Consider the following 26,409-nt stretch of genomic DNA (forward strand, 5'->3'; position numbering starts at 1 on the left):
GGCTCCATTTTTTGAGTGACTCTTTTGTGCCAGGCATTCTATAAGATGTCTATATTTATTCCTCATTACATGCTATGAAGGAAGATTTAGGTCCATCATAGGCATGCGGAAACTGAAGCTTGGTGAGGTTAGGTGTCTTCTCATCAGCACACAGCTAGTCTGAGTCCACAGTTTACCCTTAAGCCCTAGGCTATCCTGTCTCCCTACCCTTACCTCCCAGGATTCTGGTTGGAGCATCTCAGAAGAGAATGTAAATGTACTCTGACACGGGGGGCATTAGGAAGAGCAAATATTCCAGTAGGATCTTTCCTGCAACTGCTGCTGTAGAACCAGCTACCACACCACCCTGGATAATGACATCTACGTCTTTACATTTCCCTACCTTTAGAAATGTCCACTGTTTCCTCCTTCTCATCTATCTGGATGGGTGCTCAGCCAGAGTCCCTGTTACTCAGGCACTATTCCTGGGAATCTGGAACTGACCGTCACTACTCTTCCTGTCTCTCAGCCCCTGTACCCTGGTGGGGATGGGGGCCTCTGTGTATTTTCTTTTAGCTTCTTAACAATTAACATTTAGTATTGAAAATCTTCCTGGGAAAGAGAAATGGGGTGGAACTCAGGGGGGAGAAAAATGCTTTAGCTAACGAAGAGGGAGAGATAATTGGTATATTAGAGCAGTTGACTGGGGAGCAGATGTGAGAACCATGGAAAAGGTACCTACTTCATTTCCAGTCTGTTTCCCCATCTGTACATAAAACACAAGAGAGGGGATAATGCTTGCCTGCCTCATGGTGGTTGTAAAGATCAAATATAATAGCAGATGACTGTGCTTCAAAAATCAAAACATTCCTTACACGTGAGAGGACAGAAAGTTTTGATATCATGAGTTAGAATCAGAGACAGAAGTGCTAGAAGGTGCCTTGGGGATCATCAGTGTGGTCCTGATTACTTTACAGGTGAGGAAAGCCAGGCTGAGGCTCAGAGAGATTAAATGACTTTTCTCAAAGTCGCCCTCCAAATTAATGTTGAAGCTAGGTTTAGAAGGCAAATCCCTGGCCTCAGGCTGAGGGTTCTTTCTACTGTATTGCTTTGGAAGGATAACACAGTAATTGACCCGGTGGGTTTTGCAACCAGACTGGGGTTTGACCTCCAGCTTTGCCATTTATTCATTGTGTGATCTTGGGCAATCTCTGTAAGCTTTTTGAGCCTCACATTTTTATCTGTAAAAATGGAATAGTTAAAATTGCTAACTCGAAGGGTTATTATAAAGATTAAATGAGATAATGCTTGGAGATACTGGTTAAAAAGTGGTAGTAATTGTTATTATGATTAAGATCATATGTTGTGTGTTTGCCGTATGTCGCCACCCCTACCGTCCAATTGAAGATTGACCTACTCTAGCCTTCAGAGGTTTCCAACCCAACCCAGTACACCCTGGACCTTATTAATTCGGTCTCTTATATATTTTACTGATAGAGCCAAAGAGAAGACCACTTTCTAATAATCTCCAATACGTGCTCAAGCCTAACCCAAAAGCCTACCCCTAAGATTATTAACTTAGTTCAAAACCTGGTCAAGGGGCTATGCATGTACCTTGTTCTTGCCTAGTTGAATATTTTCTGCAAATAACTGAGGAAGGGCGGGGGTGAGAGATTGAGTTTGATTGATGTAGGATTAGAGGGTCCATTCTGTTTTCTCAGGGAAATTCTTATTCAGAGATGTGAAGGGGCTGGAAAATTAAGAGAACGCAAAAGGTGTGATCAGATCTTACTCTAGGGAATTGTACTTTACACCATTAAAGATAATCAGGATGAGACTCTCAAAGTTAAAGCACCAGAGATAAATGAAGCTTCTTGGAATCTAGGGAGATGTCATTAAAATGAGTTCTGGGTTCAGCCGTCCCCAAACCCCAGAGGTCATACGCAAGGCTAGAGGCTGAGTCTGTCTTCTTGATAAACTGGAACCATAAATCACTATCATATGGATTCATCACATCTCGATGATATGAAAAAGGCTCTTGCCTCTGCCCAGATTCTCTGTCCAACTTCAGTCTATATAAATTTTAATCAAAGGTTTCACTTGGCTTCCTGCTTCTTCTCTCATGGAAACGACTGCAGAGGGGCATAACATACCAGCATATACAAATGCATTTCTGATTAGAAGACACAGAAGCTTGAGGTCAGACTTTTTGCCGAAAGAATTGAACAAATAACCTTTACATTATAGGCCTGTTCCACTTTCCTAAACACAGTGAGTTCCATTAGCTCATAGTTTTTGCCACAGCCCGGGGTCCAGTTTCCTGTTCCCTCCTTATTTGATCTCGTGGCAACCTTTGACGTAGGTGTTTACGCCGTCCTCTTTGACATATACTCCCTTCACTTGGTTTCTAGGACACCAGACTTCTTTGGTTTTCCTTCTCTCTCACTGGCTGCTCCTTCTTAGTCCCTTTTCATGGCTCTTCATGACCTCTGAATGCTCGAGGGTCCAGGGCTTGGAACTCTCCTCCTTACTGTCTAGGCTCATCCCCAAGGTAACCTTGTCCAGTCCCATGGCTTTACAGACTGCATGTTCATGATTCCTAAAATGTTGAAGTCTAGTCTGGACCTTCTCCCTCACCTCCAGGGTCATGAGCCTGCTCTGTATTTCCTCTTGGACGTCTAACAAACATCTCAGACCTAACATGTTCCAAATTGAACCCTTGATTTCTCTCCATTCCACACCTGTTCCTCCACAAATGTTCCCTCTCTCAGTAAATGTCATCACTATTCTTTCGGTTACTGAGACTTGAAACATTAACCGCTCTCTATCCGTCACACCCGGTCTCCAATGCATCAGAAATCTCATTGGTTCCACCTTCAAAATACAGTCTGGGTCAGACACCACTTCTCACCAACTCCACGACTATCACCCTACTCCAGACCCATCATTTCTTGCCTAAACGAATACAGTATCCTCCTATCTGGTCTCCCTTCTTTAAATCTGTAATATTATAATATTATATTCTTCATACAACAGCTTGCAGGGTTTGTTTCTCAACCCCCAAACTATTAATATTTTGGGGTCAGATAATTATTTGTGGTGGGAGGATGTCCTGTCCATTGCAGGGTGTTTAGACTGGCGACGTTAGATTCCGGTGACCCCCTCTCCCAGTTTTGCCCACCAAAAATATCTCCAGACCTTGCCAAATGTCTCCTTGGGGGCAAAATCATCCCTGACCGAGAACCAGCGAGTTAGAGAGATCCTTTAAAAATGTAAATCAGATCAAATCATTTTCCTGTTCTAACATTCCCCTGGTGGTTGCCAGGGGCTGGGAGGAGGGGGAAATGGAGAGTTACTAATCAACTGGCATGAGGTTCCAGTTAAGTGAGATGTGTAAGCTCCAGGGAGTTAATATGGAACACTGTACCTACAGTCAACAATAACGTATTGTACACTCAAAAATTTCTTAAGAGGGTAGATCTCGTGTTAAGTGTTCTTATCACAAAAAATAAAAAAGACCCAAGTTCCTGACAATAGCTTACAAGGCATGTGCTGTCCTTCCTGCCTGAAACACTCTTTTCCTGACTTTTTCCTTGAGTAATGTCTACTCATTCTTCCAGTCCTAGCCTAAATTTAGCTTCCTCTAGAAAGCCTTCCATGGCCTATCCTTTAATCTGGGTTTAGGTCACTGCTCTGTGCTCCCGTAACATCCTGCTCTTCCTCTGACATAGTGCATATCACACTGCATTGCGGAGGCTTGGTCACTAGACTGTGAATTCCTTGGGGGCAGGACTGTGCCTCACTAGCACTGTATCCCTCCCTTATGCATAACATAGGGTCTGGAACAGTACATTTAAATAACAACATGGTGGACTGATTGGGGTTGCAGACTGAGCCTGTCCTGCACTACAGATAGGGATAATGTGTCCACCCTGGTTGAGACCTTGGAAGCAGATACAACTATGAAGGTAGATACTACCTTACCTTAGCAATTTCCTCCCTCCCTCCTTCCTTCCTTCCTTTTCTTTGTTTTTTCTTTCTTTTCTTCCTTTCTTTTTTTCTTCCTCCCTTCCTTCCTTCCTTCTTCCTTCCTCCCTCCCTCCCTCTCTCTCTCCCTCCCTCTCTCTCTCTCCCTCCCTCCCTCTCTCTCTCTCTCTCTCTCTCTCTCTCTCTCTCTCTCTCTCTCTCTCCCCCTCCCTCCCTCCCTCCCTCCCTCCCTCCCTTCTTTCATAATTTGGTAGTTACACAATTACTAAGGTGAAACACTAGGGCAGTCTCTGTTCTTAGAGAAATCCTTGGTGAGGGAAACCCCTCATTCAACAAATACTATCTGAGCATGTGCTTTTAGCCGGACACTGGGCTGGATGCCAGACATCTGCTGGTAGATAGGAGGTTACATACACAGGAATTGTGAAGCTTACATTCCAGCATGGGTGAAGGTCACTTAGTGTATAATAATTTAATGTTACTTAATCCCTACTGTGAACATCAGAGAAAGTGGGGCAGGGGAGGGAAACATGCAGGTAGAACTGCAAAGCAAATGTCCTGAGCTAACAAGGCAATGCGTGGTACATTTCAGGAACCAAAGGGAGGCTGGTAGGGCTGTAACAGAGAGAGGGAGGGAGAGAGAGAGAAGTGCTCTGAATTGAGGCTGGAGACACAGGCAGGAGCCAGAACAGATTGGGCCCTTCACCTTCTCTCCACGCCACCCCACGATCCCAGAAATTATCTCCGTTGGCTTCACTTTTAGGTCACACACGCCATATTTATTCCTTCTTTAGAACTGTGAGCTTGGCACGCTCCTCACTTGAGCCAACTTTTCCTTCCCCCACCACTGACATCCTGTTCATTCTTCAATGCCAAGTTCAGGCCCTTCCTCCACCATGAAGAACAAGAACTCAAAGAGTGACCACCAATAAGGAGCAGAAAAGGGCACAGATAGGAGTGGAAATAGTAAACAGTTCAGCTTAAATGGGACAAAAGATGCCTTTCTATGGAGTTCAGGTCAGAATATGGCCGATCTTGATATTTCTAAGTGACTTATAAAGGAGACAATATAGTGGTCAGTTAAGTAGACACACTTTGGAGTTAGTCAGACCTGACTTAAAATCTGGGCTCCCTACCCCTAGTTTATTAGCTTTGTGACCTAAGAAAGCTCCCTCACCTTTTTGAATCTCAGTTGTTTGTTTCTAAAGCAGGGGTAATTATACCTACCTCCTAGGTATAGGGTTGTTACAGATTAACATAGTGTTATTAAGAATTTAAGTAGATAATGCATGCAAAAGCACAGTGCCATGCTTTACTGTGCTTAACAGTGCCATGTGCATGGTATTAAACAAATGTTATCACTGTTACTATTATCATCATCATCCTTCCTCATTTTTCCTTAGCTAAATTGGAAGTTCATTAAGTGAGATAACATGTAAATTCTAGAACACAGTATACCTCATGGTAAATTTTCAATAAATGCAGGGTCTCCCTTTTCCTCCTATCTCTTTTATGAAGGAGAACCATGCCTCTCAATGCTTCTGTAGGCACTTAGTGAGCCCTCAGTAAACATTTGTTGACTATTGAATAAATATTGTTCTTCCCTGCAACTATCTAGCACTTTGTTACGTACATCATTGAGGGCTAATGATATTCATTACTAGAGAATCTTTGCATATTTATTTTTTCAAACTTAGGATGGGACCAGGAAGAAAATCTGGGGCCAAATTTATGAAAAATACCAAAGATAAGGAAGATCTTAATGGTTGGAAAAAAGACTTAAATGGCAACTGTTTTTCTTCTCTCATTCAACTGTTAAAAAAATACCAACAAAATTATAGGGAAATGGACCTAATTTCACTCCAGTTGTTCCCTGGGGAGGGTGAACCAAGGGGCGTAATGACCAAGCACTGTGGTAGTGTGAAGGAGACTGAGGTCATCATGGGATCATCAGGTTTTTTAAAAAAATATTTCATTTGCTAAGGAGAAGTAACTCTTCTTGAGCCTTTAAAAGTAACTCAGGTCGCCTTCATTCACTTTATTTCCCCTGAGAGAGGTGATCTGGCAAAGGGAGCTGCTGTAAAACGTCCACCTCTTCAGATTCTGATGGACCCCTTAATATAGGTATTGTCTGAGTTGAGACACTGAGGCCCATGAAAACTGAGATGGGTACAACAGAGATGATGCACGCCTTTATCAGAGTAGATTGATTTAAATGCCGTACTCTCCTGATGCAGTTAGATCAGAATTTAATTAGCCTAACTTGATTGTTCATTCTAGGAATGGCTCTATCTCAGAGTAAAGTGTATTTGTATTATCACTTCATTTTAATTGACATTTACAGAAAATGAATAATTCGGTGTCATATGAATAAATGGTTGCTCGTTATCCTGTAATGAAGTGGCAGTAGCCAGTCTAGGGAACACGATAAGATATATAATTTCTACAGTAATTCACATGGTATATGTCAGTGGCTTGCAAATAGTGCTCCGCTAAGTTTCATTGGTCTGCCAAAAGTACAACAGTGATCCTGGCAAATTCAGATTACAGGGCCAAGTTAGGCCCACTTGCTGGTAGCTGTCCATGGTCTTGGTGTCTGTAACTATCTACAGGGTCTACTGACTTGAGTCCTGTGGTGTGGATTCCTTTGGCTTCTGCTTTAGATTACTCACACTCTGTGTGGCATGCCACAATCAAGGCACTCCTGCGTATATTTCTCTTTTCTTATCGGGGACCTTAACGACACTGCTGGACTTTCATGAGTGCCATATACAGACATAGAACATTACAGAATGACTGCCATGCACCAAGTCCCTATGCTGGAAATAGAGATATAGAGACGAGTGAAAATTGGGCTCTGCTCTTAGGGAGCTTACATTCTAGTTGAGGAAAAGAGAAGAATTGTAGAATCACAGATAATGTCCTGAGAATTAACAGAAATATGTGAAAAATACATGCGAGTTCTGAGGTAAGAGCTACGGATTGTCCTAGCAAGTGGAGTGGACGAGATCAGGAGAGACTTTCCTGAGAAAGTGATATTTGAGCTGGGTTGTGGAGAATGAGTCCACTAGCCTGAGAAGGGGCGGGGTGCATTCTCCAGACAGAGGGACAGCAAGGTGAAAATTCAAACAGGGTCCAGGAGTTTGGAATGGAACAGAACATAAGAGAGGCCACAATATAGGGGGGAGGGGGGGTGAGAGAGAGAGGGAGAGGGAGAGGGGGGGAGAGAGAGAGGGAGGGAGAGAGGGAGAGAGGGAGGAAGAGGAACAGACACATACACACAGAGATACAAATATGGATACAGACAAGGATAGGAAAGGAGGGGCCAGATTTTAAAGGGCTTTGAAGGCCACATTAATAGGCTTAGGCTTTATCCTAAAGTGATGGGGAAGAATTACTAGAGTCTGGTCAAGGTGATTAAAGGGCTATATATATATATATATTTTTTTTTTTTTTTTTTGCGGTACGCGGGCCTCTCACTGTTGTGGCCTCTCCCGTTGCGGAGCACAGGCTCCGGACATGCAGGCTCAGTGGCTATGGCTCACGGGCCCAGCCGCTTCACGGCATGTGGGATCTTCCTGGACCAGGGCACGAACCCCGTGTCCCCTGCATCGGCTGGCAGACTCTCAACCACTGCGCCACCAGGGAAGCCCAAAGGTCTATATTTCAAGTGTGCAGAGCAAACTGTAGGGAGAGAGCCGGGAAGCAAGGAGACCTTGTCACTTGGACCTTGTTTCTGGGCACATATGACCTCATGACTGACAAAGCCCTGTGTGCTAGTTACCTGAGTTCTAAACCTTCATGTGAATACAGCTAGTCACAGTGCTCTGCTGACTTGGCTGAGTCAGAGCCATTGCCATCTGACATAAAGGAAGAGAACTGATTATACCATTGAAATAAGGACGGTATTCATCAGTTCGTCCTCCTTCCTGACTGCCTGGAAGCTAGTCTGGGACCTTTTAATCTTCTCTTTGGATTAATGCAACAGTATGCTGCCTGCTCCTTTTCTGCCCAGGTTGTCCATTGCTATCAGATTAAGCGTTTCAGAGGAAAACTTTCAGCCCATAACTCTCCTATTTATACGTTTTCTGATCTGTTCTTTATTTCTCACATAGTATCCAGTCCTTCGCCTGGTTTTCAAAACCCTTTATAATTTAATACTACTCTTGTATCTACTTTACTTCCTATACCCTTGCATCAGGCTTTCTTCATTGGACTGTGATGTTGCCTAGCTTTGTATTTATGCCCATACTAAGAAACTTTTCTCATGTGTATGCATATAAAAATGTACTGATAAATGCAAATCATAAGTACTGTTTATTTAAACATGTATTCATTTACTTCTTCTCTCGCTTGACATTATTCATCAAGGCTCCATGGTAGGTGCTGGAGTTACAGTGGTGGGCAGGACAACGAGGCCTTACGGAGCTCAGAGTCAGCCTAGAGCTTTGTTACTCAAAATGCAGCACCTGGACCAGCAGCACTGGCTTCATGTGGCAGAGAGTTAGAAATGCAAAATCTCAGGTCCCACCCCAGACCTACTGAATTTAAACCTCATTTTAACAATATCCCTAGATAATTTTTATGCACAAAAGAATTTCAAGAAGCAACAGTCTAGGAGACAGGCATTGAAAGAACAACTGTAACAATAGCATGTAGATGGCTATGATGCTGGAGGGACAAGGATGAGAGAGAGATAATGCCCCTTGGTTGAATGTTCAATTATTTAAAGAGTATGTATTTTTTTCACTGAATTAAGTAAGAAGTGGTGTGTGTGTGTGTATATGTGTGTATGTAGACACCACGTGTGATTCTCCTTGAGAATCTCTCACTCACCTAGCCCTGTCCTGAGTCCACTGTGGGTGACTAACACATACTTTCGCTAACACTGATTGATTAAATTGCTTACAGAAACACTCAGACCAATTTGAGGATTTTAGACGTTTCAGCAAATGATGGAATTGTTCGATTTTTGCCAGTACAGTTTTGATTTATTGAGTGTTGGGGGTATTGTTTTGCTGCAACAGAAACCAAACGTTGTTTATCCTTTTCAAAGCTACAGTGTTTCACCATGGTTGACATAAACAGGGGTGGAAAATTCACGAGATGAAATGGAACCAAATTTTGCACAGGACAGTTTTTGTGCTGTGCTTCAAGGCTACGGATGAGTTCACTCTTTCTGTGACTTATTTGTATTTTAATCATGTATGGAGAGCTGGGTGAGTCACAGCTAGGTCAATACTCCTAGTTTAACTGCCCAACACATCCGCTACTTAATAATACCCTTAGACTCAACTGGTACAAAACATAATACCCGAAAAAAATCCACATTTTTTTAACTTTTTAATCTCTCTATGGTGTGCCAATGCAAGGCCCTGCTTTCTTCACACATTGAGTCGAGACTAAGGGTTAATAAAAGCAACCATATGTTGAGTGCATGACAAATTCGTATCTGTTCCTCATTACCTTCTATCTTGTCTGAAATGCATTAATTTACTTGAAATTTACATTAATTTACTTGAAAGAGGTTTAATCCTTTTCTCTGGTAGTCTCTAAAGTTGTTTTTTTTTCTTTTTTTGGCGCAGGCCTCTCACGGTTGTGGCCTCTCCCGTTGCGGAACACAGGCTCCGGACGCGCAGGCTCAGTGGCCATGGCTCATGGGCCCAGCCGCTCCGCGGCATGTGGGATCCTCCTGGACCGGGGCACGCACCCGTGTCCCCTGCATCAGCAGGCAGACTCTCAACTGCTGCGCCACCAGGGAAGCCTGTCTCTAGAGTTTTACATGCTCCATGTTTGGATGCTAAAGGATACCTTTTCTACTCATGATTGTCCTGAGTTTTAACTGTCACTTTTAGGTGTTTTGAAACACTGTCCAGAAAATCACCGACAGAGTCTCAGCTATTGATTTGTTCTAGAGCTTTGAGAAAACTCCCAAGCACTGGTGCTTCAACAGAATCATAGCATCTCATGGTTAGAAAAAGACTGCAGATATGGTCTCATAAAAGTTTCTCTTCTATACCACATTCAACGCCTCCAGTGGAACCATCCAACCTCTGTTTCAGCACCCTGAGCAGGCTTCTCCAGACATCCGGTTACTAGTTATCAATATCCTATAAAGCTCTACTAATTAAGATAGTGTGGTATAGGGGCAAGAATAGACAAGTATATCAACAGAAGAGAATAAAGAGTCCAGAAGCAGACCTATGTGCATTGGGTGATTTATGAGAAAGGGGTATGCGGTGGGGAAAAGGATGGACTTCTCAAAAAATCATGCTAGTTCAGCAGGATACCCATGTGCAAAAAAAATTGACCTTGAACATATCTATAGGACACACAGATAAATGTGAAAGGTAACATTTCAGCAGAAATCATAGAAGAATATCTTCATGACTTTGAGGTAGGCAAAGACTTCTTACACAAGGTACAAGGAATGCTAGCTGTAAAGGAAAAACCTTGCTAAGTGGACCACATTAAAATTATGTATTTCTCTTCCTCATCCAACACTGTCAAGAGAGTGAAAAGACAACTCACAGAACAGAAAATATTGATACAACAGACATCTGAAGAACTACGTGTATCAAAGATATAAATAATGCTTGCTGAACAATAAGAAAAACACAACAGAAAAATGAGCAAGAAATTCACAAAGGTACTTAATAAAGGAGGCTGGGGCTTCCCTGGTGGCGCAGTGGTTGAGAGTCCGCCTGCCGATGCAGGGGACACGGGTTCGTGCCCCGGTCCGGGAAGATCCCACATGCTGCGGAGCGGCTGGGCCCGTGAGCCATGGCCGCTGAGCCTGCGTGTCCGGAGCCTGTGCTCCGCAACGGGAGTGGCCACAACAGTGAGAGGCCCGCGTACCACAAAAAAAAAAAAAAAAAAAAAAAGAGGCTGTACAAGTGGCTCATAAACATGAAAAAGGTACTAGTCATCAGGTGAATGCAAATTAAAATGGCAGTGTCTGTGTATAACTGTGTAAACCTGTGTATGTTGCAATACACCCACTTGCTAAAATAAAAAAGGAAGATGGCGAGCAACTGGAGCTCATACATATTATTGATGAGAGTGTAAATTTGTTTTCAGAAAATAGCCTGGCAGAATCTGTGACAGGAAATGATAAATAATGTGGCCTAGGAATTCCTTTCCTAGGTATACACCCAACAGAAATTCAAGTGTGCTCATCAAAAGAGTTCTACAATATTTATAGCAGCGTTATCTATAATGGCCTCACACTGGGAGCAACCAGAATGTTTATCTGCAAAGACAGTCACACTTCTGGATTTATTTATGGATAAATAAACTGGGATAAATCCACAAAATGAAATATTACCTGACACTGAGAATGAACGGACTACACTTCTAAGTGATAGCATAGATGCACCTCACGACATCATATTGAGCAGAAACAGCCAGGCACAAAAGAGTGCACAGTGTATAATTCTGCTTTGAGATTCAAAGACAGCTCAGTTAGTAAAATTAATCTATGACATCAGAAGTGAAGGCTGACTGAGTGGTCAGTCCTGTATGGAGAAGCCAGCAGGAGGAGGTGCGTGAGGCGCTGGTATTCAGTTTCTTACTTTGACGTCTGATCACACAGGTGTTTTCACTTTATGAAAATTAATTGAGTGGTATAGTTGTGATTGGTGCACTGATTTGTGTGGTATACTTCAACAAAATTTAAAAAAATCAAATCAGTTGTGCTTCAGAGGGGGAAGATATGGGTAAAACCAGATTCTAATCAAAAGCTTCCTTTGCTCATCATGTTATATTAAACTGAAGAGGGAAAAGTCCATTGAGTAAAAAGGACGTTAAGGTTAAAATAAACTATGCATCTTCTCTATATAAGTAGGAAAATTCTTTTTCCCTCTTTGAGTTTTGATGTAGAAGCTACGGTGAAATGTAAGAGCATTGACTTTGTGGGGAAGCCTGATAGACTGACTTCTGGTTTAATGATGTGCTTGCCCTTTCTCCCTCCAGCCACGTGGATAGATGAAGATTGACCTTCTACCAACATCCATCTCTCCCTTTTGGGTCACCGTGGATGGCCCTCAGTGCTCAAGATACACCCGAGCTTTGTAAGTTCATTGCTGCTTGTGTGTTAGTCTCATCTCTCCGATTAGACTGTGAACATCATGTAAGCCAAGACCTGGCATTTCTTATTTCTGTGTATTCTCCACCATACTAAGGAGAGAACGGATCACAGGGGCTCAGTAAATGCTTTCCATTGTAGAACGCCAGATGGTTCAGTCTGTGAAATCTGAGGTCTGAGGAGTTAAGTCACTTGCCCAAGGTCATTGGCACAGTTATGTCTTCTGAGTCCAGCCAAGATCCCTGCATAGCCTTGGTGAGAAGAAACAAGCCATGCGCCTTCCGTTCTGTTCCCTTTGTCCTTAGTACTTCTTAGTGCAGAGATGCAAAGGCACAGCAACTCAATTTTGCTAATTCTGATAGTTTTGCTTGCTGATTCACTGAACAAATACTGCCTAAATGTGGGAACCCTTGGCTTTAGGGAGCAGGAACAATCTGTGTAGTCTTGAAAAGGCAAAGACAGTGAGTGACCTGGCTCAACTCAGTGTGCAGATCTGCAAAATGAGAACACATCGAGCTTTTGTGCACCTTCTATCCCTTTTCATTTACCTCCAGGGATGATGATGAAGTTCAAGGCCTTACAGATCCTGAAAGTTGTTGAAATCTAAACCTCAGCCTTTTGAAAAATTGCTCATTGTTTGTTAAGGATCACTTGAGTTCTTTTCAACAAAAATGCTTCTTCCAAGTCTAGATTATAAAAAGCTCAGTGTTAATTTAACCCACCGTGTGAACTCTCTCAACGTGGGTTTCCTGAAGTATAAAAATGAGGTAATTAGGCAAGAAACGACCTGACTTTTAAGGCTCTATTCTGTAGATTCATTTGGGATCTAATCTATAGATTCATTAACGTAAATCATGACTAGCATCTCTTATAGACACAAACTATTAATAAGCACGGACTGCGTGTTAATAAGCACTGTCCAGAAGTGTCATACATATGTGTATGTGTCTCTACTTGTGGGGGGGGTGGAGAAAGAGAGGAAGAGAGGGAGGGAGGGAGAGAGAGAGGGAGAGAGAATATGAATGTGAATGACTACATGTCTTTTACTGAGCACTTATTACATGTCAGGTACCATGCTAAGTATTTTAAATTTCTTATCTTCTTTAATCTTTAATTCCAAAAAGTATTAGCTTCACTTTATATATAAGGTGTGGCTGATGGTTTTTTCCAAATTCCACCACCACAACCTCTCCCATTCCATGTGTTCTTCTTACAATGTGATTTTTGACAGTTCTCCTACTGAAAGGTAGACTATATGTTCCTTTCCTTTTGAGATGACTGGGCTGGTGACTCTGGCAGAAGTCACACCATGTGACTTCTCAGGGTAAGTCATGAAAGGTGCTACAGCTTCTGCTGCTTCCTTTTGGTCCCTGGTTCTTGGAACCTGGCCATCACGCCATGAGGAAGCCCAAGCAGAGTGTGGAGAGGGCACGTATAGGTGTTCAGGATGACAGCCTCCACTGCCAGCGGTGTGAGTAAGTGAACCTTCAGATGATTCCATGCCCCAGCTGTCAAGTCATCCACAGCCTTTTAGTTTTTCCATCTGAGGTCCCAGACATCTTTAAGCAGGGACAAGCCATCCCACTGTGCCCCTTTCCAAGTTTCCTGACCCAGGGAATCTGTGAACATAATAAAAGGGCTGTTGTTTTATGTCACAAGTTCAGGGTGGCTTGTTATGCAGTAACAGAGGCTCTGAGTTGCAAAATTAGTTGCCCAGGGTCACACAGCAAATTAGTGGGGTTTTTTTGTTGTTGTTGTTTTTTTTTTTTTTTTTTTTTTGCGGTACGCGGGCCTCTCACTGTTGTGGCCTCTCCCGTTGCAGAGCACAGGCCCTGGACGCGCAGGCTCAGCGGCCATGGCTCACGGGCCCAGTCGCTCCGCGGCACGTGGGATCTTCCCGGACCGGGGCACGAACCCGTGTCCCCTGCATCGGCAGGTAGACCCTCAACCACTGTGCCACCAGGGAAGCCCGCAAATTAGTGTTAAGAAGTAGAATTATGCCCAGGTCTAACTCCAGAGCTCATGTTCTTAATTACTCTCTTGAAAAAGCCTTGTGTATTTACAAATCCTGCAAAACCAGTGTGTGTCACTCTGCGATACAGAGGAAACCGTCATAATCTGACCACTAAGAAACAAAACCAGGTGCCCAGGAGATCAGGAGGGGACTGGCGGACAGTGTGGCTTGGCAGGAAGAGTCATTGCCCAGGTGATGAGTTTTGCCAGGGAAGCAGGCAGGAGTTCAGATCCAGTTCCTGTCCAGGCTTGAGGTATGAAATAACCCTGGGATGGAGTGAATGATGCTGCCGGTATCCTCGAGTCACAACACTGCACCTGGCAGCCTTCCCCCTTCTCATGGGAACAGCATCCAGGCTTCCCTCTGGCCAGTGCTGGACCAGGAGCACAGCCAGATAAAGAGAGGCATGTCAGTGAGTCTCTGAAAGCTCTTAGCAGAGCATAAATGATTGGTAGGCGGCCAGGGACAAAGCAGAAAGGAAGTACAGTGACAACACAAAAGAAGGAAAGAAAATTAAGATTCTTTTTTTTAACTATATGACTTTCGTAATGAAATATTCAAGTAACGCATGCAATTACTTTTTTATTTTATTTTATTTTTTTTTGCGGTACGCGGGCCTCTCACTGTTGTGGCCTCTCCCGTTGCGGAGCACAGGCTTCGGACGCGCAGGCTCAGCGGCCATGGCTCACGGGCCCAGCCGCTCCACGGCATGTGGGATCTTCCCGGACCGGGGCACGAACCCGTGTCCCCTGCATTGGCAGGCGGACTCTCAACCGCTGCGCCACCAGGGAAGCCCTCCCTTGTATATCTTGGTTCTTGCAAAGTCAGAGGTCTGTACTCAGGTTTCTTACTTTCTCACACCTGTCATAATGCTTAGCACTGTACCTAAGGCAAGGTTTATATCCTAAATGTTAGTCAGTTAAAATGTTTGATTGATTAATCCTCTCTCAGATCTGTAGAAATACATATCTACAGTAACCAGAAACAAAGCAAGATAAACTCCCTCTTCATTCTCTCTCCCCATTCTCAGAGTGGGGACCTACACAGAGAACAGGGCATGAAAGGGGAGATGAATACCACGTGAGTGCCTAGCCAGACTTCCACAGAAGGGAAGTACCTTTCTGCCTGACAGCTTCTTCTGTCTGCTGCTCAGGAGATAAATAACCTGGCAACAGCAGTGGCAGGGACTTCCTGAGTGCCAGAATCCTCTGAATTCCAGAAATTAGACCCTGGCTGACACGGTTCCATCCATGGTGGACCAAGCCTTAACACCAATCAATAAAGGTGCTCCACGGGGAGCAGGGAGTTACTTCCTGGCAGCAACCGAAGAACTGGCCCAACATTGCCCATTTTAGATTCTGTGTTTCTTGGGTGACATTCTAATGCCTATACAACAGGTTATAGGGCCCCCAAAGTCATGGTATTGAATGTATCATTAAACCTTGTGAGCTCCAAACCCGTGGCTAATGAGTCTCTAGGGATGACCTTGATTGACAGGTCCCCTGGCTCAGCATATGCCTGCTTCAGTGCCTTTGCTCACAGTGATTCCCTCACCAGAGATTTCCCTCTTCATTTCTCTTGCTTTTGTAGAAAATCTTATCGCATTTTTCAAGCCACAGTCCAATGCTTCCCAGAGGTCTCTTTTCACTACAACCCACGCTGATATTTCCTTTCTCAGAAAAAAATCTAGCTTCAACTCTACATACCACAGAGTTTAGTCCTCAGTGACACATTCCCCTAGTTCCCTGTGTTCCAAAGAGGCAGCAGGGTGCAGTGAAAAGAGCCTATAATTTGGGACCGGTGGGACAAGAACCCATTATTCCCATTATTATCCAGGCTATGCAGTTCTGAAGATCTTTACGAAGTAGCACAGGCATCCTTGTTCATCCACCTAAACAGCTGCATTGTGTTCCATTGGGTGATGAACCATCACATTTTTCAGTTGATGGTCAGTGGGCTACTTCTAACTTTTTAAAACAGCAGTGAAATGAAAATCCTTATACATACATCTTGCCACATTTGCACAATCATTTCTATAGAATAAATGTGTAACCTCCAGATAGACCATACTTTTAAGGCCGTTTGTAATCCTTTTTGCCTCCCCCCCCCCCATTTATGTCTAAAACACTACAGGTAAAAATATGCCCTCTCCAGACTTTAGCTCTGACTGTGGAATCTACCCTATATCCACAGTCACCTCCCAGCTGAAACCAAGAGCTTGGCCTCTCCAAAGCGGCACCAGTTGCATCTCTGCTCTGTCTGTTTCACCATCTGCCTCACCCAGCTGGCCGTGCTGCACACACTCTGGTTGGGGCAGAGCGCACTCCTAGGGGCTTACCTCTTCTTCCCCAGGAGATGGCTTTTAAGGACAAAGATACTGTAAGGAATATTAATGGAAGAAAACCCAAAGCAACAAAGGTCTGCTAAAAAAACGTTAGGGAACCCTACAGAAGAAAAAGGATGCTTTTTACTTCCATGAATTCTCACAATCCACAGGGAGCCCTGAGGGACCTTCAGAAGATTTTTGGTCATGGAAGACAACGGTGTGTCAAAGATAAATCACAAGTCTTTGAATCCAATAGACACAGGTTATAATCGCAGCTCTGCTGGGTAACCATGAACAAGGGGATTAATTGCTCTCAGACTCAGTTTTCTCATCTATAAAATGATATTGACGTCCCTGAGCAGAGGTTGTCACGATGATTAGAGGTAACATCATATGACACTTAAGAGAGTGCCTGATACATAGTCGGTGCAACAAACTAATCAATTATTACTACTGTTTCCCAGCAAAGAGAAGAGTAGAATGTTCCTGAACAGTGGGGTAACTGGCAACGACAGGGAACTTTGTTTTCTGGTTGGTCTATTTAACTTCCTTTCCTCCAATTCTTCCTGCTTTTCCTCCACATTCATTGAAATACCAGGACTGAGTTGCCCCATGTTACACAGGTAGTTAGTGACAGCCAGAAATTCTCTCTCTTAGGTTGCTTTCTCTTCATTAAGTGCAAAATATGATATGGTCCTTAGAAGGCTACTTGTGAAAGTGCATGTATTCATTCAACAAACGTGTGTTGAGTACTTAGAACACACAACACCCCGTGTCAGATTCTGGATGAGCGGCAGAGATAAGTTTGCCAGTATGTGTTTTGATAAGAAACAGAAATGGGCAATGGTAGCTGAGGATTGAAGATATAAGATGCCCTCGGAGAGATTCAGATGACCATGGCGACAGCAACAACTATGTCAATAGCATTTACCATTTGTGCGTCAGCCAAGGCAGAGCTTTCCACGCATTATGTCATCTAGTACTCAGACTATCCCTTTGAAGTAGGTGTTTTTATTATCTCCATTTTCCAGAAGAAGAAACTGTGGCGCAGAGAAGTTATTTTCCCACGCTTACATAGCCAGTAAGTGGCAGAGCTGGGATTCAGCTGCAGGCAGGCCTATTCCCGAGTTCAAGCTATAACTATTACTGCAAAGCATAGCTTCCGGGGAGTAATTGGACTTGGGAGGGAAGCAGTGGGAAGGCAGTATTTGCAAAAGGGACGGTCACTGAGGGGGAAAGATGAGGGAGGGTGCTCCAAATAGAGGGAATGACCAGGCTATAAAGGCAGCCTGGGGCTGGGGAAACAGAATGCAGCACAATCTGGCTTGGCTAGAGCCTTGGCTGGACCTGGGAATCCAAGGGACGCTAGCCGTAGATGGGAGCTGGGGACGTACCAGGAACCATCTTGCTCCCATTTTGAAGAGGGGAAAGTGGGACAGAGAGGGGAAGTGACTCACGCAGCGGGCTAGCAGACTGAGACTGAGCTTCCTTCTAAGATCTTTTACCACCCCCTCCCACCCTGTGGGCCCGCTGCCTGTGACACAGCGGCTCCTGTTTCCCCCCTTGGGAAGGGCTCCATTCTGCTCTCAGCAGCCACTGTGCCTCCTCATTTTAAGGTCCTTTCTCCTTAAGCCACCGGATACACAAGGTGACTGTCATCACGTAGGTCTGTCGTTTCTGTGTTAGTGGAATGCGTTATCTTCTGCTAGCTACCTTGGGCTTCATTCACCTATGATCTTGCTTGAACACAGGCTGGCATAGAGGTATTCATTTGCCACAGTTGGATGGTGGTACTTAACTCATATTCAAAACCATCAGGCTCCCCATAGGACTCTGAGCATACATCCCCCATCAATTCAATTAATTATGCTTTCATTTTTCCATTTTTCGAACTCAGTACTTCTTTCCAGGTGAACAATTGGGTCTCTGGATCTCAGATGCTATATTTCCAGAGAGGGTTTAAAAAGAAACGGGGGTGGGGGGCTTCCCTGGTGGCGCAGTGGTTAAGAATCCGCCTGCCAATGCAGGGGACACGGGTTCGAGCCCTGGTCCGGGGAGATCTCTCATGCCACGGAGCAACTAAGCCCGTGCGCCACAACTACTGAGCCTCTGCTCTAGAGCCTGCGAGCCACAACTACTGAGGCCACGTACCACAACTACCGAGCCCACGTACCACAACTACCGAAGCCCGCGCGCGTGGAGCCCGTGCTCCACAACAAGAGAATCCACCGCAATGAGAAGCCCGCACACCGCAGCCAAGAGTAGCCCCCTCTCGCCACAACTAGAGAAAGCCCGTGCGCAACAACGAAGACCCAACGCAGCAAAAAAAAAAAAAAAAAAAAAAGAGGGGGTTCTCTCCAGGAAAATGTAGATCCCAGGAAGATGTAGACGGGCCTTTCTGGATATAGAGTTGTGGGGACTGTCTTTCTTTTAGTGCAGGCCTATTCACGGCCTGGATTTTCCAAGATATGTGAAAGGACATAAGAACATAGCAATCAGTTTTTTATCCTTCGAACCAAAAATGAGGGCTGTGGGGGAGAGGAGAATTCCTTTTAAAAAAATCTATAAATATGATATTCCAAGTGTGCCTAAATGCATTAAAGGCACAGTGGTGTTTTATTGTCCCCAGCATTCTTCCAGGGGTCCCCAGCTGATGACCCACAAGCTGAGTCTAGGTGTGCTTTGGTTTCATCTGCAGAGTTCTCCTGGCAGTGACTGTCCAGGGCTGAGTGGGAGCAGCCCCTCTTTAGCTGACACAGGCATGCCCAGTTCAGCACAGCTCCTAGCTGACCCCTGTTTTTGTGTTACTGAACGTATGCTGGTTATCTGTGTGACCTTGGCTAAGTCCCTTCCCCTCCCTGTAAGCCAGAAGCTTCACCTATGGAATTGGGATGGGGGTGTTGCCTACATTTTATTTTGTTTGTTGCCTGCCTTCTTTCCCTAGAAAGTAAGCTCTAGGAGGGCAGGGGTTTCTGTCGGCTTTGTTCGGTGGTGCCTCCCATAGCATCCTGAACCATGCCTGCCATATAACAGGTGCTAAATAAACATTTAAGGAGAGAATCAATGGTCCCGAACATCCCTTTTGGCTCTGGGAAACACTTTCTGAATGTTTGCTTATTGTGATTTTGGAGGGGAAAAAACCTCTCTCCTACAATTAAACTGACTTCCACAGCAATCTAGAAAGAAAGAGAGAACAATTTGACTGCCCCCTTGCTGGTGGCTGAGAGGCAGAAAATGATGCTTTTCATTTGCACGTCCAGCAAAGCTTTTACCCTCCTGTCACTGCCTTCCTTTGAATATTTCCATCTGGCTTGCACAGGTTCTGAAGCGTCTACTCCTGTGCTTCCCCATGGTCTGCAAAACTGCTCAGTATCAGAGCCTGGCTGTGGGTCTCGCCATCAGGTAGCAGACGGTTAAAGTTGAAAAGGAAGGAGGCACTGAGCTGGAGTCCCCCAGTGATGGGGGACACACTGTCCCTGCACAGATCACCCCTGTCACAGCTGCGGTACCTGTTCATGGCGAGGGGGACGCCATCAGGGGGAATGTACTGCGGTGAATCCTCTGTGAACTCCTGGTAGCCTGGCCTGCAGGAGCTTCTGCCCTCAGTGGCCATGCCCAGGGCCTCACTCCCCTGGCAGGTAACACACCACAGGGCAGCGAGCAGGCAGATCCTGGGCTCGGTGTTGGCTGCGGTTGACTGGTGCGATTTCAGGCTGCCCCATGGACCTTACTTCTTATACTTCTAACCTGAGTTCCCTGAACAACCTCCTAGCTCAATGGCTTTCAGACTTTAATGCCCAGCTGGCCTGGGGGAAGGGGAGGGCTTGTGAAATGTGTATTTCTCTCTCCAACTGCAGAATTTCCAATCCCACGGACCTAGGGTGGGGCCTGGAAATCTGCATTCTTACAGGCATCTCAGGTGATTCTGATGCAGGGTTCCCAGCAGAATCCCTCATACCTGGTCCCAAGACCGAAAGCGTCTAACATACATTTCTTGCATCAACGCTGTGCACACATCCTTATGACACTGTTCCTTGCAGCAGTGAATCTGTGTACTGAATGAGGATTATGCTTTCTAAAGATAAACTATTTCACACATTCAGGCTGCTTCCGTCAACTTCCCTGAATGTTTACCCCGCTTCTTTCCCCTGCAACACTCCAGTTACATCAATATGGGAAAGGGGAAGGCGTTTCCATGCCCATCTCTGGGAGGGAAGCGGGGAGAACAGGAGGTGGAAGGGGGAGGTTCCTCATCACCCTTCCATGCACTGTAATACTGGTTGCTGTGAAAGTTCTGTGTGAATGCGAAGGTCAGGCTGCCATCGTTTATCAGCTCTGTTCATTGGCTACTCTGTTCCCATGGTGAATCAGTCTCAGGGCCCTCCACAAGCACATTAACTGGGGCAGGGGCTGTGGTAGAGGGTTCCCAGAGACCTCCAATGTGCTATCACTTCCCCGCTTTAGAATTCTTCTCGCTGAGAGTAATTATCTCTACTAGGTGGAAATAATTATCACACATTCTGTCACATTCTAAGATCAGGAATACAAGAGTTCTGAAAGCTGAAATCATAATTTCCCATTTTCCTCTCTTCCCCTAGGACCTTCCAAACCCCTCTCCTTTTCCTTACTAAGGTCATCCAATCCCAGCAAAGTAGGAGCCAAAGGGGAGGTAGGGTCCGTGGGAATAAAGAGTTGAAAGGCTCACTGTTAGTTCACTTGCAGGCAGTGGAGCCTGGGATGAGACTGCAGGGTAGGCAGCACTGGACTGGGCGGCAACAGGCCAGAGGCATTGCCTTGGTGACCTTAGAGAAAATCCCTTTCCCCTTTGGAGCCTCCGTTTTCTCATCTGTAACGGGATGGATGAACTAGATCATTCTCATGATCGGAGCCAGACCTAAAGGTCTCTGGAATTGTGGTTCCATGTTTTCCAACTGCTCCCTACCTCTTGGAGACACCACTGACTTTCCCCTCGCCTCCCTTTCAAATATCCAGTCTATCAGCAAGGGCTGTCAATTCTAGTTTCAGAGTAGACCACTCATCCATCTCCATGCCCATCATAATTTCCACCACTGTAATTGCCCCTAGACAGACGTGAGAACCTATTGCTTGGTCCCTCTGTTTCCACTCTTGACTGTTCTCTGCTTCAATTCATTTTCCTCATAGCTCCCCAGAGGAGTATTACAGCATGTAAATCAATCCTTCTCTCGCTTAAAACTCTCCAGTGCCTTCCCATTGCATTTAGAGTAAAACTTTAAATCTATACTATGGCCACGGTGCGCGATCTGGCCTCTGCCTACTTCTCTAATAATACAGCTCTGTGTAAGCTTAGCTCCTTCTTACCTATCTGCTCCTTGGAGGAACTTTCTCAGAACACCCTAAGTCAGTCCCCTTTAATTCCACTTCCTTTATTATCTAGTTCTACGGCAGATTCATTTTATTCACAGTGCATCACAGTTTATACATTCACAGTTGTTTATGTAATGTCTGTCTTATACCACTGTACTTGCCATCACCTTGAAGGAAAGACTCCCGCCCCCCCCATGCTCCATCATCAGTATATCTTCACATCCTCGGCACCCAGCACCCTGTGCTGCACCTCACGGGCAATTAGTAATATCTGTTGAATAAATGAATGACATTGGCCACAAATAGGGTCAAAAGCTACAGAAAGGAAAGTTGGGGGAACTAAAGATAAATTTTGCCTGGGATGATTTTTGCCCTTCCTTTAATATATCCCTTCTCAAAATGTTCCTGTCCCTGAAAAAAGAAATCTAAAGTATCTATTAAAAATAGGTCTTTGGGCACAAGACACAGGCCTGCAAAGGCAACTCGTGGATGGCATTCTTAATATCTTACCATCAACCTAATGAAAAAAGTTGTAATTTGTGATCATAGCTCAACTGAATTTTAACTTTGAATGTTAAAAAAGGCTATATGAAAACAATTTCTCATAGAAACATTGTAAAGGGAGGAGAGAAGAATCTTGAAAGCAAATCAGCATTTACTGGCATATATCACTAAAGGTGCTATTTACATATTATTTTATCTATTCATGGTGCTGGTGAACAAAACATTGACTTGGGCGCTGTGGCCGGTGCTGCCGGTTGACTCACCAACATCCATTCCAACCCCTTCCATTTTAGAGGCTAAAAAACCTAATTCTTGCCATTTCCACCTTCCTTGTCACTAGAAGTGATTGTGGGCCGCTGTTCTGACTAATGAGATAGACAGAAGGAGATGTTCGCTTGGGGTGGGGAGTATATTGTTAAGCTTTTGGTTTCCTGATCCAAAGAGACGGAACTGGCTGCAGTACGTTTTCCCCCTCTTGCTGCTTGAACATGGACGTGACATCTGGGAGCAGCCATTTGGGGCACATGAGAAAAGGCTGGGGCAACCATAGCACAGCAGACCCCGATTTCACTGAACCATGAGCCACTGTCTGCCTCCACTCTCCTTATAAGAAAGGTAACTCTCTAGCTGTTCATGTTACTCTGGTCAGATTATTGCGTTACTTGCAGACAACCACATCTGGCCACATTTCGTTGGCTTTCGGTTAATAGACTTTAATATAAATATTGATGAGATTAAGAAAAGATAAAGCTACTTGTGTATGCATGCAGATACATGCAATTTAGGTGGAACTTAATCCCCCAAGTTCTAAATTTGTGAGGATTTATGATATATTCTGTTAGTAAATAGCAAGAACAATTAATTGAAGCTTATTTGAGAAGATGTTTGAGTATAAAAAGCCCTTAAAAATACCTCCTGCTGTAGCCCCAGGGTGTCTAGTGCTATGCATATCAGAGGCTCATGAAACTCTGTTGACTTCATCAGGAAATACGTAAACAACAACAACAAAAGCTTCCACTGGTGTTTGCGCTTGTCTGCTTGGCTCTGGTTCTCATCACTGTCCTAGCATCCTTGTGTTTTCGTCTGGCCCTAGTGAGGTGAAGTACGTACCTTTTCTCTTTAGCATATATTCCCAACAAATGTTGTGATGCATATTCTGACTCTTAGCGGGGTTTATGCAGGTCCCTAAGTGCTGGAATTGGCTGAGCTAGGCGTGGCAAGCAAGAGTCCATCTCAAGTGGATAAAACTCCTTTTTCTGCCAGGTAGACTCTTCTCTGCCTCTCAGACCCCTAAATCCAAAATCCTTCCTCCCAGTCCCTCTGAGGGGGAGCCTCAGAAATACAGGTACTGCTGGTCTCAGGAGTGAACCACCGTTCTGCTTTGTCCGTGGACTTCCCCAGAAGAGAGAGGTCCAGTGGCTTTTCAATCAGTGTGAGCAGTGGCACCCTTTCTTCTAGTGAAGTTTAGCAGAAGTCCAATATAGAAAATCGATAAAAAGAATTGACAATAGCTTCTCTTTTGTTGTGCTTCCTGTGTGCTGGCTGGATACTGTGTTATGGGTTCTATATGTATCAACCTCTTTTAAACCTCACAACAATACTAGGGTTGTTTCCCATTTTCCTGGTGAAAATACAGAAGCATAGAGTGGAGTTGTTTTATTAAAAATGGGAAGGAAGGCGGCTTGGGTTTCCTGTTTGGTCACCTCAAGGTCAATTCCTAAGGTAGCCTCGTGGAACCCTCAGGAGTCCTGGAAACACAGTTTGAAAATCCTCTTCTAGTCAGAAGTCACAAACGCACATACCCTTTCAGGGGCAGCTGAGTCACCTGGGGGCTGTGGTCAAGTGGGGAATACACGCATCAGCTCAGGAGGGCAGCTGCCACTCAGTTTTGGACCATCATTGCCAAACTGTGCAGGTTACACAGAAACATGCCCGGTAGAGGATTCAGTTTGTGGGTCACTGACTTGAGACTTCAGGAGGAATGGTGAGGAGTGTGAAAACACAGCCTGAGGTCAGTCCACAGGGGTGCCATTAACGGGTAAGATGCCCAGCCATGAAGGAAATAAAGGAGAAAAAAACAAGCCCAGGGGTCTTTTCAGACACATGCATGTTAGGATGGCCCATTATACTGAGTAGTGAAGAATCATTTCTTCCCATTGTTTACCTACTGGCCTGAGTTATTTTTAAGCAAGCCCTTCCCCTTCTTGGTTGTCTCTGCTCTTTACCATGTGTTTGCCAGTACTGGCCAGGCATCCAGTCTCACACCTCTTCTCCCACGCAACCCCCCTGACTGTCTTCTTATTTAAAGAAAAACAAGAGTATAATGGTGAACGATGAGACAGTCTAAATTATACAGCAGGCAAAATGAGTCCTGAGGGAAGCTCCTTGGGAAGATCTTATTCCATTGCCACTTAGGAATATTGGTCCTCGCTGACACCCAAATGCGAACCAGGTGGTAAAGATGCCTCCAGGACGTGTCTGTGAGGCCTTGGTATTTATGCAGTTACGCCCTCAGAAAGTGAGAGTGTGTGCTGATCTATTCATGCAGCCCGATTCTAAGCCATGCCTCCCTGCGTGCTTTAGAAGCTTGGTATCTATAAGCGACTGCCTACTGATTAAAGAGCTCATAGACATTAAGCAACTGTAAAAGGAAATACAGTCAGCACTTATTTATTTGTGACATGAACTTTCCAAAATATAGTTGAAAGAACGTTACACACAAAGACAGAAAGGGGGTCAGTAAATTTGGGAATTGGTGTAGGTTGGTAGTTTTCAGATTTCTTGTTTCCCCTCTCCATTTCACTTTTCCTTCTTCCTCCCTCCCTGCCTCCTCCCCTCCCCTCCCCTCTCCTTTCCTTTCTGTTCCGTTTTTCAAAAGAAATTGTATTCACAAGCCCAATATGTAAAACAGACAAAAATGGCGCTACTCATGTCTCCTGTGGGGGCTGAAACCTCACTGATTTGGTCACCCCAGTACTCTCAGTATGATGTCTGAGGCATTTCTAAGAAACTTCATTTTCCAACCGTAAGAAACAAATTTACATCACCGTTGGAACTAGATTATTTCCAAGATCTTTCTCAGAACCAAGAAAAGAAGAACCATTTTCTCTTAAAGATGAAGAAACCAAGGTCTACAAGGGCCAGGTGACTTGTCCAGAGACACACAGAAAGTGCTAGAACCAGAGTGAGAACCCACTCATAATTCAGTACTCCTTCTACCCCTCAGAAATAGTTCAGGATGGGGGTTGAATCTTGACTCACCTAGCTATTAGCTGTGCAACCTTGGAAAGATATTCAGCATTTCTGTGGTCCCTCATTTGTAAAAGGAGATAGAATGAGAATCCCACCTAATGCTTCTGCAAAGATTCAATGAAATAAGGCATGTAGAGGACTCAAAACCTTGCTTACTATATGTGGTAGGTTCTCAACACATGTTAGTTGTACCGTACTGTCCCCCATCCTTTCTCTGTACGTTTCGGCTACAGAACATTAGAGTCGTGATTATCCCTGTTAATCTTGACAGAGCACATCACCCAGAAAGCAGATAGAACTGATCAAGGCACAGGACGTGTCCGTATAATCCACAGCATGCAACGGACAGCTGACAGTAAAGCATAGCTGAGAAACCGAATACTATGAAGTCTGGAAAAAATTCCCACCCTTGATTTCCCAGTATTTGTTTTTTCCTATATATATGGCATTGAGCAAAGGGGTTGAGAAGAGCTGACTCACCTTGGAGAAATGTCACATCCTTGCTGCATGAAGGCTCCCAAGGAGAACCACAAGCTGTTGAATATCCCAAACTCATTGGACTGGTCACTGGTTGTCTGGTCCCGCCCTTCCTCAAACTCTTCACTGTGCCATTCGTAGGGGCTGAAGCGGCTGACCAGGAAAAGGACAACACTCACTCCAATGTAGGCGAAAACGATACACATCCAAATCTCATAAGCCAAAGGATCCAGGAAGGAGAAGACCCCTGGCTTGGACTTCTGTGGCTTTTTTATCATGATGGAGATCCCCAAACTCATAAATGGTTTGGAGAAATCTATCACCTCTTCCCGGACCAAGGTGATAGTTAAAGGGGCCACGGCCACATCTGCTCTCTGCAAAAAAACACACACACAAAAGAAACGCCCTTGAGTTCACCAGCTCTCTGTTCTCTTATTT

General features: G+C 44.6%; 1 protein-coding gene across 2 annotated transcripts in view; it reads right to left on the reverse strand.

The window, feature by feature from the left end:
* The window catches only part of GRIA1 (glutamate ionotropic receptor AMPA type subunit 1), a 304,530-nt gene that overhangs the window by 63,013 nt on the left and 215,108 nt on the right, over positions 1-26,409 (reverse strand). For both annotated transcript variants that reach the window (XM_060008478.1, XM_060008479.1), the window contains exon 11: positions 25,975-26,345. In XM_060008478.1, the coding sequence (XP_059864461.1) occupies positions 25,975-26,345 (371 nt within the window). The remainder of the gene's footprint in view (positions 1-25,974; positions 26,346-26,409) is intronic.

This window comes from Delphinus delphis, chromosome 3 (assembly GCF_949987515.2).
Source record: "Delphinus delphis chromosome 3, mDelDel1.2, whole genome shotgun sequence".
Classification (NCBI taxonomy): domain Eukaryota; kingdom Metazoa; phylum Chordata; class Mammalia; order Artiodactyla; family Delphinidae; genus Delphinus; species Delphinus delphis.